General features: G+C 46.5%; 1 protein-coding gene across 1 annotated transcript in view; it reads right to left on the bottom strand.

The window, feature by feature from the left end:
• Positions 1-1138: 1138 nt before the first annotated feature.
• Positions 1139-12742, bottom strand: part of IPO8 (importin 8) — a gene marked incomplete at its 3' end in the record, with an annotated part of 50069 nt that continues 38465 nt past the window's right edge. Inside the window, exons 21-25 of the mRNA XM_084254665.1 lie at positions 9319-9539; positions 7313-7518; positions 4999-5199; positions 2616-2732; positions 1139-1236 (exon numbers count right to left, since the gene is read on the bottom strand). Of these exons, the coding sequence (XP_084110791.1) occupies positions 1139-1236; positions 2616-2732; positions 4999-5199; positions 7313-7518; positions 9319-9539 (843 nt within the window). The remainder of the gene's footprint in view (positions 1237-2615; positions 2733-4998; positions 5200-7312; positions 7519-9318; positions 9540-12742) is intronic.

Below are 12742 nucleotides of genomic sequence, written 5' to 3'. Positions count from 1 at the left end.
CTTCCATCTGCAACAGGTCCTAAAGGTCCTCTTACATCACTACCATCTAAGACGGCTGATGACCAGTGTCTCCAGCCCTTGAGAAACCCAAGAGCCACACCAGTCTGTAAGAAAGACTGGTCCTCTCTAGGTAGAAAATGTGGGTGTGTGAGAAAGCCAGAAGCTACATCTATTTGGGTCTTTTCCCTACATTAAAAAATAGATATATTAGAAAATGCTTTGGACCTGGGCCCAACCGAGCTGGAATGGTAAGTTGTTGACCAGCATGCCCCTGCAGCACCTCCCTTACCGCTTCCCGTGCTTGAGTGTCATCCAGTCAACCGCATATATAAGTACATGACTCAGAATACGCTCGGACTCGTTAATTCCGGTGACTAGAGAGCCCCCGCCACCTGTTGCCAACCCATGTTTGAGTCCTGAGCTTATGGGGCCATGCGTGAAATCAGTCTGCAGATTTGCAGACCCCCTTCAGGAGGTAAACAATACTATGGGAGAGAGAATAAGACCCTACTTGGGAAAGCCATGCAACAGCTTATAGAAAACCAGAGCCAGTGCATATTTTCCAAACCCTGAAGAATGTCCCCAGCAGCAGGGGGCACCAAGGGGAGTGGGGATGTTTTTGAAACCAGAGTGATTTGTCATAACTGCCTAACAGTAAACTCACATAGTAAAATGCAGAATAGGTCAACATATACCCAAGGTTTTCATTATATCTAGAAATATGTTTTATGCTTTAAAAAAAATTCCAATGCACTCCAAAAAAATGTTTCAGATAATTCATGTACAACAGAAGGCACTGTTATCCGCATAAATCCATGATTCTGCATGGCCAAACCTGAGACGTGCTTGTCAGTCCAGCCCTCCGGAACCCTCGTCAGTCTTTGGAACACATGGTTTGTTCTCTGCAGTCCAATGATCTTCTTTTTCTTTAATTTCAAACATTACAGTAGCTGCTTAAAATATATAGTTCAGGGTGAGAAGGGCCCAAAGGAAAGGGGAGAGTGGGGTAAAAGTGTCGCCTCCAGCCTGGCAGGCACTGGCACAGTGGGAGGGCCCTGAACAGCATCCCCAGTGCTCCCCTTAGCCCACACCCGTGTGGTGCGAAGGAGCAGTGACTTGGCCGTCCAAGGTTCCTTCCTCAGTTGTCGCTGGGCAGAGTCCCGAAGTTAAATGCTGAGAGAACGCCTTTGTTTTCAAACGTGAATCCTCCCTGTTGTTCAATCTTCTTCTTTGCCTCTAGAATTTGCCAAAAGAAGCGGGGTGGCGGGGGAGAGACGTATTTAAGGTGACAATGTTGGAAATAACCTCTAAGGAGTCGGCTCCTTATTTGGGGCACTAGGAGGGCACAGGATGGGTGGCATTAATTATCCTGCTGGATTGAACATCAGCCTTTAACAGACCCATGTCAGTGAGGAGTTATGTCCTCTACCTTGGAAAAGAATAAGGAAATAGTTCAGGGTGAGAAGGGCCCAACGGGAAGGGGAGAGTGGGGTAAAAGTGTCGCCTCCAGCCTGGCAGGCACTGGCACAGCGGGAGGGCCCTGAACAGCATGCCCAGTGCTCCCCTTGACCCACACCCGTGCGGTGCGAAGGAGCAGTGATGGCCGTCCAAGGTTCCTTCCTCAGTTGTCGCTGGGCAGAGTCCAGCTCACTAAGAATAAGGAAAATGAGGGCCTCCCCTGGTGGCACAGGAGGTTGAGCGCCGTGCTGTGAAGCTGTCTGCAGCCTCTGCAGTGCCAGTTCGGTCCCGGCCAGCCAGCGAGGGTCCCACATGGCACGGCAGACCTCTCCTGTCTCGCCCTCCGCTCCCCTCAGCAGTGTACTTCGTCACTCTGCCTGTTCTGTTCCCTGCTCTGTCTCTGGTGAATCCTTTCACCCTCCCGTGCATCTGGCCTGTACCCCAGTTCTTGTATAAAATAAATAAATAAATCTTTAAAAAAAAAAAAAAGAATAAGGAAAATGAAAACAAGTCTCAAAGTCAGTTTCACTGGCCCAGTGGCCTTCCTGGGAGGCCGCTGCAGAGCCGGTGCAGGGCTGCGGTCTGAGTCCACACATAAGGACCTGGGTTTTGGCCTCCAGGTGTCTGTCCCAGGGTGTTTCCCACTGAAATACATTGTTATTACTCTGTCTTTGTAACTGATTTTCCAGGAGTGACCATTATAATGTGTGCATAAAATAAGTTCTCCAATTCGAAAGGTGCCATCAGTGAGCATCGTATTTCATCTCTAGGACTACAAGTTGCTTGGAAAAAATCACAGGGGCCTGCAGTTCATCACAGTTAAGAGCAGCTGACTTGCTCTCCCTCAGCCAGATGCCTTCCAGACCTGCGGCTCCACGTGAGGAAGAGCACCACTGCAGACAGAGGCACCATGGTTTCACAAAGGCCTCGAGAGGGATAAAATGATCAGACATGGGGCCGAAACTTTGGGGGTGAGCAGGCCATAGAACACACAGATGCTGATGTATAAGGCTGCACATCTATGTCAGTGCTACATCTATTTTTAAAATAGCTAAAAAATCATTAAGTGACGGTAATTTCTTACTATCTTGAAAGTCTGGCCTGTAACAATTTAGGGGACAGTACGTGGCTGGGCCTCTGGGATGCCAGCGGCTGACCTGCCACGGTCCTGCGGTGCTCCGCCAGCGTGTACACCTCCTGCAGCGCCCGCCGCTGGTCCTCACTGAGTGGTGCCGTCAGCAGCTGGTACCACGCAGCGTCCCGATTCTGCACAGCTGTGGCAGCGCCAGGCGGTGCAGGGAGAGGAAGGAAAGATAAGGGCGACAGTTATTATTTCAGAGATCTGCTCATGAGCATAGACAGCAAGAGACCAGGAGGAAAGCATGGTGACAAGCACTGGCTAAGGTCCATGTGGGTCAGGGAGGCCCGAGCATCACTTGTCAGTGCCACTCTTGGAGTACCCTGAGGATGGGATCTGAGAGTCTCTGCTTGGCCTCCCTCTGCCCCATCACTATCTCCCCTTCTTCCTGGAGAGCTACCGTGACAAGTCCCTAAAGCCCAGGCCTGGGAAGACACCTGGAGTCATGACCACTCTCATCTGGACCTCCTGAGCTGCCTAAGCTTCAGCACCTCCCTGGGCCAAGAGCCCACAGGTGCTCCTTTGGGCAAAACTGTTCCCTGGATGATTCCATTTACAAACTTGTCTCCCAACCAAATTCAGCATTTTGCCTCTTGATCTCCCAATAGCCATCGTGTCCTACCAGTCTCCCCGTGGCCACTGTGGCACCCTTACCTCGCTAACCATGTCCTGCCACATCAGAGCCCCCAGCTATCTGCACCTGCAGTCTGCCCCCCACCAACAGCCACCCTTCCACTTGGGGCCTGTTACTCTTGAATTAATAGTGTCATCTCCCAACGCCAGGTTCCTAGGTCCAGCCCCCTTCAGCTCTTTTTGCACAAGTCACCTGGTAAGTCCTCTGAAGGAGACAAACACATCCCAGTGTCACCAGCTAACAGCAAAACACCCAGTGGGCGATGGGACAAAGGCCACCTCAGTCCAAAAGTCCATCTGGTCCTATCTGGTCACTTGACAGGCTTAAAACAGTAGTTACCTGACAGGCTTAAAACATGTGCATCCAAGGCCAGAAGCCGAACTATCACCTGAGCAGTATCTCACATCCTGAGATCCCACCCAAGACCCACAAGCTTCCCTGCTAGTTATGACAACACCGATTCTGGAGGCCTCACCTGGGGCAGACCATCTGTGGTTGCAGCTCCACAGTCAGGCTCTTGTACTCCCTGTGCGGAAACCCACAGGATGTGGGGCCCACTGTACCAGTGGTATTTTTGGGGATACTAGATAATGCCAGCACATTAAACTAGCTCTACTGTGCAGGGACAGCGCTTTACATGCAAGGACGTCCACTTTAATATCGCTTGTAATAGCAAAAAAAACAAGAAATACCCATATGTCCATCAGTGGAAATAAGTTATATTTTGATGCAACCAGAGAAATACTATGTAACTTTGAAAACAACAACTGATATTAAGGAGACTTTTGGGGAGTTATAATTTCTTTATAATAATTTTCTAGATGGGCCTCCCCGGTGGCGCAGCGGTTGAACGCTGGGTTGCGAAACTGCCCGCGGCCTCTGCAGCGCCGGTTCAATTCCCGGCTGCTCCCCAGCCACCGGAGGAGGGTCCCACATGGCACGCAGACCTCTCCTGACGCCTGCTGCTCCCCTCAGCAGTGTATTTTGGTCCTTCTGCCTGCTCTGCTCCCCGCTCTGGCTCTGGTGAATTCTCTCACCCTCCCGTGCTTCTGACTGTACCCAGTGCATGTATAAACAAACAAATAAACAAATAAATAAATAAAAACATGCCTCTATAAAAAAAAATAATAATAATAATTTTCTAGATATCTTCATTGGTTTCTTTATTTTTAATTCTGTAACTTTCTCACTTATCTTTCCATTTTTATACTGGGTAGCTGGCATTCATTGGCAGAGGTCTTGTTAACTATGGATCTTAATTTAAATCTGTGGTGTTTGTATAGCCAATATTTCCCCCAATCTCTGTGAGTCCCTGAACCATATTGATAGTGTCTGCAAGGTGGTAATTGCTCATATGGTTAAAGCTCCTGGACCTGCCACTTCCTGTGGGTACTGTGAATACTATTAAGTTTATGGCCACAATTTTTAAGCAACATATGCCTGAGACACTTCATCTTTTCTGCTAAAAGGGTGCCCATCCAAGGACTGCATGAGCATTCCAGGACAGACACCAGCTGAGGTCACCTTTGGGAAGTAAGTACCCTGCTGCCTGGCCTGCCTCTTTACAGTCTTGGAGGTTGTGGGGCTGGGTGATTCACCATGCCATTCTCTACAGTTTTGTGTATTTTGGAGAAACTCTATAATAAAAATAAATTTTTAGGAAGAATCTAAAGCAACACCGGGCAGATCCCAAAACAACTTCTAATGGGAAGAAATGAAGACAAGAGTCTAGAAAACACATCTAAAGATTCAGGGAGCAAAGACATACTCAGCAGAGCCTGCGTGAAGAACTGATACTCATCCACGCTGTTGTCCAGGTCGAGCGGGGTGCTGAAGCCCTCCAGGGCCGTTTCCTCCAGCACCTCCTCATCCCAGTCCTCCTCCTGCTCCTCCTCCTCACCCCTCCCGGGGTTGGACTGCATGGCCTGGGGGGTCACATTTGTGTCCTCCTCATCACTTGAAATCTCCTCTGTGAACCCGTGGAAGAATTGAAAGAAGTCAAAACACATGGGAAAATATGAAATTCCATAAAGAAAACCAAAATCACACAATGACAGTCAGGAGATAGAAAAACTACCCCGTAATTTTACATAAAGTCATAAGTCTTATCCTCAGTGCAGTTTGCTAAACTAGAAATGACTTTGTTCTCCTGCATCTCCTGCTGCATTCCAGCCGAGCCTGTGCCTGGGGCCCGGGTGAGCTGACCTCTGCTATGCTGCAGCTGCCTGCTGCTAACATAAAAGTACTATTTAGCCACAGATTCCAAGATGAACATTTTTGTTGAAAAAGACAAAATGATTGTGTGATCAGCACATGTGCTTTAAACACCAACAACTCCCACTGAGAATTCAGGCCTCTTTAGGGCTGATAATGAAATGCTCAGAAGTAGTCAGGTGAAGAGGTCATTTCTGCTAATAGGAAGAAAAAATATACAGAAATGTAAAGGAGAAATAAACCAGCTGCAACAAGTGGGCTCAAAAGCTAAGAGCTAAGCTGTGCAGTGCCCTGGATTTTGTATCTATTTAAAGTGCTGCTCCGGGCCAAGCAGTTAAGTCAGTGCTGTCGATAACCAGCAGGTGGCAAATGCAGAGCCCAGCTACAAGGAAAAGCCTGGAGTGAAGCCACACCTGGCAATACTCATGCAAAACTGGTCTGTAAAACATAGATTGACTTTCACGTTGTGCCTGGATTAAACTGCTAGGTCATTTTAGGGATAAGTCAAGAAACCATAGTTTTTACCACTTAGATGAGTAAGTGTGTATGTGTATCACAAAGGTATAATCACAAAGTCAGCAAGAAATACCTTTGCGAGTCAATCATTCTGTACTTTAGTAAGAAATACAAGGCAGTCTGGGACATTACCAGAAAAATTTCCCCCAAGTCATACAAGTTATAAGGCAGTAAAGAACGAGCAAAGTAAGAAGTTAGAAATATTATAAGACACTGAGAAAGGAATTCTAATTGTCGGCACATACATAGCCAAACAAACAAACAAACCCTCCAGTTACATGGAATTCAAACACAAACAAGCCACAATGAGGTGGGGCTTGGGGATAAGCAGCCCATGTGTTGGACAAACTGGGGTGAGGCTGCACGGCCTGACACCACACACGTTGAGGTCATAGAATTTAGTATTGAAAATATACTTTCCAGGCACAGTTCTGATTTTTCTCAGTTAAGGAAGTCTCTGTTTTTAACCAAACAAGAAAAAAACTCCCCTTAGAGTTGGATAATGTTATTTCCTCGGCCCTACAAGGAAATTTTGCATCATTAAATAAAAGAGAGATCTAGGGGCCTCCCTGGTGGCATAAAGGGTTAAGCATCACACTATGAAGCAATCTGCAGCCTCTGCAACACGAGTTCGATCCCCGGCAGGCCAGGGAGCAACCCACATGGCGCAGGCTAGACCTCGCCTATCTCGCCCGCTGCTCCCCTCAGCAGTGTATTTCAGTCAGTCTGCCTGTTCTGTTCCCCACTCTGTCTCTGGTGAATCCTGTCACCCCCCACCCCCACATCTCTGGCCTGTACCCTAGCTCTTATATGCATAAATAAATCCTTAAAAAAAAAAATGAGAGATCTAATAGGCTTGACGCTGACTGTCTTAACTTTAGCGCTCAATGTAGCAAATCTCATTAACCACAACTGTCTTCCAATTCACATTTCTGATGAAGAGTCACTAAGAACCATTTTTCAAATACCAGGCTCTCCTAGTAACCTGCTCTCCCGACTCTTTCATCTTAACCTGATGGGTGACTTCACTCACAGCTTTGGTCTGCCCAGAACATGAAATACTGGGCCACGCATCATCAAGGCCACTTGATTCCATTATAAATGTACTTCCTGGGGTGCCACAACATGCATTAGACTCAAAAAGGTATCATTTAAGTGTCAAATGGTTAACAAATCTAAATTTACCCCATGTGATATAATTAACGCAGCCAAACCCAAAATATTTGTTAAATGTGCAACATGTGAAAAAGAACACAAATCTGTCTACTAACTGCAAATAGACTGAGATTCAAAGATAATGTTTTTTCACATCAAGATCAGTGCTAGCATACATCGCAAGCAGGTGGCATTACCATTTTCTTCCACGTCGGCTTTCTCTGCCTTGGCGCGATCTTCCCGAGACCCGAGTTGTCTGGTAGCACAGACCTGCTTAAGGCCAAGAAAGAGGAAGAGGACAGAGGGCACGATCTGCCCTGCCACGGCGTCGACTGCGGGAGGGCGGTTCTGTAGTCCCAAGAGGATGCTCAGGCCTATGATGCACATCTTCCGGTCGTGATGCCTGCCCATCCCAAAGGAGACAAGATGTGCAGTGAGAAAGAGGACACGTGTGGGGGGAACTATAGAAAGAAGCATCGGGGCACCCCAAGGTTGGCGCGTGGCGGTTCTGCCGAGGTGCCCCTGATGCTGCGTGAAGTGCATGCCAACCAAGTTTTGGAAACCAGTTATCAGAGATCAACGAAGTCTGCAATTATGATAAACTTTGATACAGTATCAAATTATGTTTAATAAAAATGGTATCTCTGGTATTGGCACAAGGAGTCTTATTAAAACAGGAATACATATATTTGACAGCATAAAATTCCTATCCGGCAGAAGAAGGAAAAGTCCCTTCAACTCTGGCTCTGTTCACTTGATTTACAAGGTTAGTGGGCGCAGAGACTCCACATTAACCCCCCACCCTACTTGAAAAACTCAGCATAAGCCGAGCATGTGGCTTACAAGTAAACCTGTGAGACATCCTCTGCCATAGCAGGATAAGGAAAATTCCATTCTGAAGACGAAAAATTGGACAAATAGATCAATACATGACACACATTTTCTGCTAAGTGTTTCTTCTAAGTCATTCACAACTAAACAGATCGAAGAATGAAAAAACTGCTGTATTGGTATCAAGGCTCTTAAAATTGCAGGAATGAACAAAACATTCAGGTAGTCAATCTATATACATAAGAGCAACACACGGCACAGGCAGTGAAAACATGTGACCAGCTGCTGCTGTTTCTTGCTGGGTGGCTCGAGCCACAGATGTGCAGGGGGTAAGTGGGCTAAGGCTGTATGGGGGAGTCCAGCACCAGGACCTGGCTGAGGTCAGCCAGGAGGGTGATGGGAGGAGAGGTAGGAAAAGGGCTATCGGGGGGCTCCACGAGGCTGCCCCAGGCGTGCTCAGCCTAGCAATGGCTGCCCACCTTCAGAAAATTGCTCAGAGATACTAACGAGGAGACACCTGCGAAGGCCCCAGCCTATACTCACTGACCCATCCTCTTTGTCACAGATAATGTTAGGCACAATATAAAATATGTTGTTCCCTTCAAGGCTTTAATGAGAAATCTACATCAGGATAAACTCCAGTCCCCTACAAGCAGGACGAGAGAGTGCCACATATCTGAAGACACTCCGCCATACCCACCCCACCACCCTCCCGATACTTAGCAGTGTCCCACTGATAGCTTTTCCAAACACCACCTTGCAAATCCGTAAAAGAGCACTAGCTCCTTCTGGTGTTTCCAGCAAGTCAATCAGCAGTCGAGCTCAAGTGCTAGCATGACGCAGTCTCTAGTTTGTGTGGGGTTGCTCAAGGGCAGCACGAGCCTGCCAGGTGGACTCCCACCTCCCTAAGTTTGAAAACAAGGAGAGAGCTTCCCACAAGGCCAGGCTCTCCTCCCAGGGGGCACCTGGGCCACAATGACACCTCCTCACTCGCCTTTGACCATCAGTGCCCCAAGATGTGTTGGGAGTTTACTATCCTGAGACGGTGTGCTGGCCTTCACCAGCACTTTCCTGACAAAGGGGCCTATTTAGAATGTTTCCACCCAGAGAAATGTAATGACCTGGACGGACACTTCAAGTGGAACCTGGACAGACATTTTATCCTAGAGACGAAACCAAAACTGTAAGTCAAAAACAGCCTGTCCCTCGCACTAGCTCACACCAGCTCTCACCACACACAGCCCCAACCCCCCCATGTGGTGCGACCAGCACACCAGGTATGAAAGCCCCTGCCACTTGCTCTGACGTGCACACGTCCAGCAGTCCACTCTCATGAAACAGAAAGGCAGTGTTAAAGCCAAAAGTCACATACCCAAGAAAACAGTCGGTGTCGTTCATCCACTGGTTTATGAACTGTGCGGTCACGGGCCCTGGGTTGTGGGGCAGATGGATGCTCTCCAGCGTGTGCAGAAGCAGGTCAGGGTTGTAGTAGAGGGCAGCAATCGCCACCTGCAGACACATGGTGCGCAGCTCGCTGGTGTTTACCCCGCGGGTCAGCCTCTCCAGGGCCAGCTGGACGAAGAGTGGGATGCACTGAAGGGACAAGGACAGAGAGTCAGCCAGGCTTGGGGAGAATGGGGGTGGGGAGGAGTAGGGGCTTTGCTAGAAAGACGCATGTTGGCAAAAAGCATCGTCAATGAATGAAACACACCCTGACAGAACTTCTGCTTATTTAAGTCATTTCCTGAGTTAACAGATTTCACCTTCTCATAAAATCTCAGAAGTACATGGGCAGGAAAAGGCCTTGGAGTAGTCCTGCAAGTCTCTCCCTCTCCCCACTCCCCACTATATACAGGTCCCACTAGCTGAAGATGGCCCCCCAAGAGCTTCTGCTGCAGCAACAGCAACAAGCCAAATGTGGATCAGCCACTGCCACATGCAAGGTGAAGGTCAAAGGCAGCGATAAAGGAACAGGCCTGAGAATAAGCATGCCGGGATCAGGATTTCTCTTGAGAAAGAAAATTGCTATTTGGTAAGCAAGAAAGAGAGAGAGAAAACAGCAGACTTGGTACATTAAAAAAGCTTATCTGACTCCAATTCTAGAACACAATATGGATAAATGAAATGCACTAGAAGTATTTCCTAACAGTTATACCCAAGTAAAAGCAACAGCTTGAAATTATTTGTGTAAAAAAAAAAATTTGAGGTTTTAATACAAGCTCATTTTAAAATTAAAAAAATCAAATTTCAAGGGAAGGAGGGACAAACAGGTAGAACAGAGGACTGCTGGGGCAGAAACTACTCTGTAGGATATCAGGATAATGGACACCTGAGATCAGAGTGCTTTCTCTGTACTTTCCACTCAAGTTTGTTTTGAACCTAAAACATACAAAAATCTTTAAAGTATCTATTAAAAGTAAATTTAACATCGATGTTCCATGTGGAAGTTTAAAAGTTCACTTTATTGTTTCCTTTAGTAGGAAGAATCACAAACACATTAGGATCAGAGGACCACTATACTAGCCGTGTTTAGGGTGATACATTAAATTCAACACACGGTTATGTATGGTGCTCCAAGACGGAGTCTTCCTAAAGAGAGGCCTAAGTTAACTCTGGATTTCTTCTCCTAGTCATCAGAGCATTCAGATCAGACAGCATAACACATATAGGACAGAGGTTACATTAAAAGTTATTACTATCATCAAATAAGTGCTGTGAATCAATGAAGTCATAAGAAAACGCAAACTAAGTTCAAAAAGCTCTTTTTCAGATCTCTTAAAAATAAAGTTTCATTTAACAAGTATTCACTACTACATGCAAAGTCAGCAAAATTATAAAGCAGCCTTGTGGTTTTAAAACTAGGAAAAATAAAATAATCCCACATGTTGTAAGAAAACAAAACTTAAGATGGGATCTTTGAACATGAGATGTGAACCCACAGAGACCCGTGGGGCCTCAGGAAGGCTGTAGTGTCTCTGCTGGCCAGTGTAAACGCAGGATCACATTACTGGGGAGGGCCGTGCATGTGCTGCCACCTAAGAAGCTGAGGAGAGAATGAATATAGATCTATGTACCGTTTTTTTTTAATGAAAGAGTAACTAAAAACATGGGAAAGAATGGGAATGGAGAGTAAGAGTAGAGAGGACATGGATGGAAACTAGAATTTCCTAATTAAGCATTGTTTTGTGAATCAGAGTTTGGAATTATGTATATTTTATATACTCCTTTTAAAAAACCTCTTAAGCAATTCCTAGATATCAAAATTAATAAATGAGGGGCCTCCCTGGTTGCACAAGGGGTTAAGACGCAATCTGTGAAGCTATCCACATTCACTGCAACACAAGTTCGATCCCCAGCCAGGGAGCTACCCACATGACACAGCAGACCTCTCCTGTCTTGCCCGCTGCTCTCCTCAGCAGTGTATTTCAGTCCTGCCTGTTCTGCTCCCTGCTTTGTCCCTGGTGAATTCTCTCATCCTCCTGCACCTCTGGTCTGTACCCCAGTGCTTGTATAAATAAACAAATCTTTTTTTAAAAAATTAATAAATTAACCATACAGGAATTATTTTACTTGACTTGATATATAACGATTCGCCTGTTTTTTCACAGTACTTGTCCTGAGAGTACATGGCTGTGTCCTGAAGATGGAAAAAGCAGTAGCTCTTTCCATCTTCAGGACACAGCCATGTACTCTTGGGCTGTTCACACTGATGGCAGGTTGGTGACGGTGTTGGCAGTGTCATGGCAGGTACATGTTAGTGGGTGAAGCAAGTGAGTAACAATGATGACAACCAGGACTCTGGGTATGGGAGATATAGATTAAGATCAATTAGTTAAGTTGAAATAAGGTGGTCCTGTATTTTAATGGAAAGTATCTGCATGTTAATCTTAAAAAGGGTGCAATATGTATTTCCTGGTTCTTATGCAGAAACAATGACCAAGTCATCAGCAATGAACAGGCCCGGGCTGCAGACTCGGAAAGCCACTTCCCAGGGCAGGGCAGGAAATGTGCTGGAGGCAGCTGCCTCCAGAGGACAAGGAAGGGGCCAAGCACCAGAGTCCAGTCAAAAGCACTTGCAACAAATCCAAGGGGCCCCCACAGCAAAGCAGAAACAAGTCTGTAAGCCTGAAATAGACTGAATGACATCAAATCAATTTGAACCTAAAAGTAACACTACCAAAAAAAAACCAAAACAACAGAATAGCTCACAGGTCACTTCTCAAGGATGCCAGGGAATGAACTTATTTTGGATAACAGTACATAAAGGGAAACATTCAAGCTGTTCTTCAGAGTAACCAGATACCATGAGAAAGCTTTTCACAGAAATGTGCCAGCAAGTATATGAATGACAGAACTAGAATATCATCACCAACAGTACTATCATAAAATGAGAGACAACCAAACATTCTGTGCCTCCCGGAGAAATAAAAACCAACACCTATAAAGCATTCACTCCAAATAAATCACATGTGAATGTCCCCAAATCTCTAGCTCCAACCACCAGTTGACAGGAAACAGAGGAAGGGAATGCCAGGTAACCCCATCCTTCTGCTTCACTTGAGGGCACCCTAAGATGACCCCACTGACACCAGAGGTCCCTAAGCGGCTTGACTTTCAGGCATGTCATATGACTGTTCAATCCCTCTGCAATTCCACTGAAGGAGCAGAAACCCACCGTGTTACCTTAGGAGCCCTTATGTGCTCACTTCAAATGGGTCTAGCGGGGGAAGGCGATTCAATCACTCGACCCTCCTCTGTTAGCCACAGTGCAGCTGCTAGACTCCTCCAGCCTTGAC

Source organism: Talpa europaea, assembly GCF_964194135.1.
Source record: "Talpa europaea genome assembly, chromosome: 15".
In the NCBI taxonomy this organism is placed as follows: domain Eukaryota; kingdom Metazoa; phylum Chordata; class Mammalia; order Eulipotyphla; family Talpidae; genus Talpa; species Talpa europaea.
Note: the sequence above shows the minus strand (reverse complement) of the source record. Positions and strands in the feature narration are given on the sequence as shown.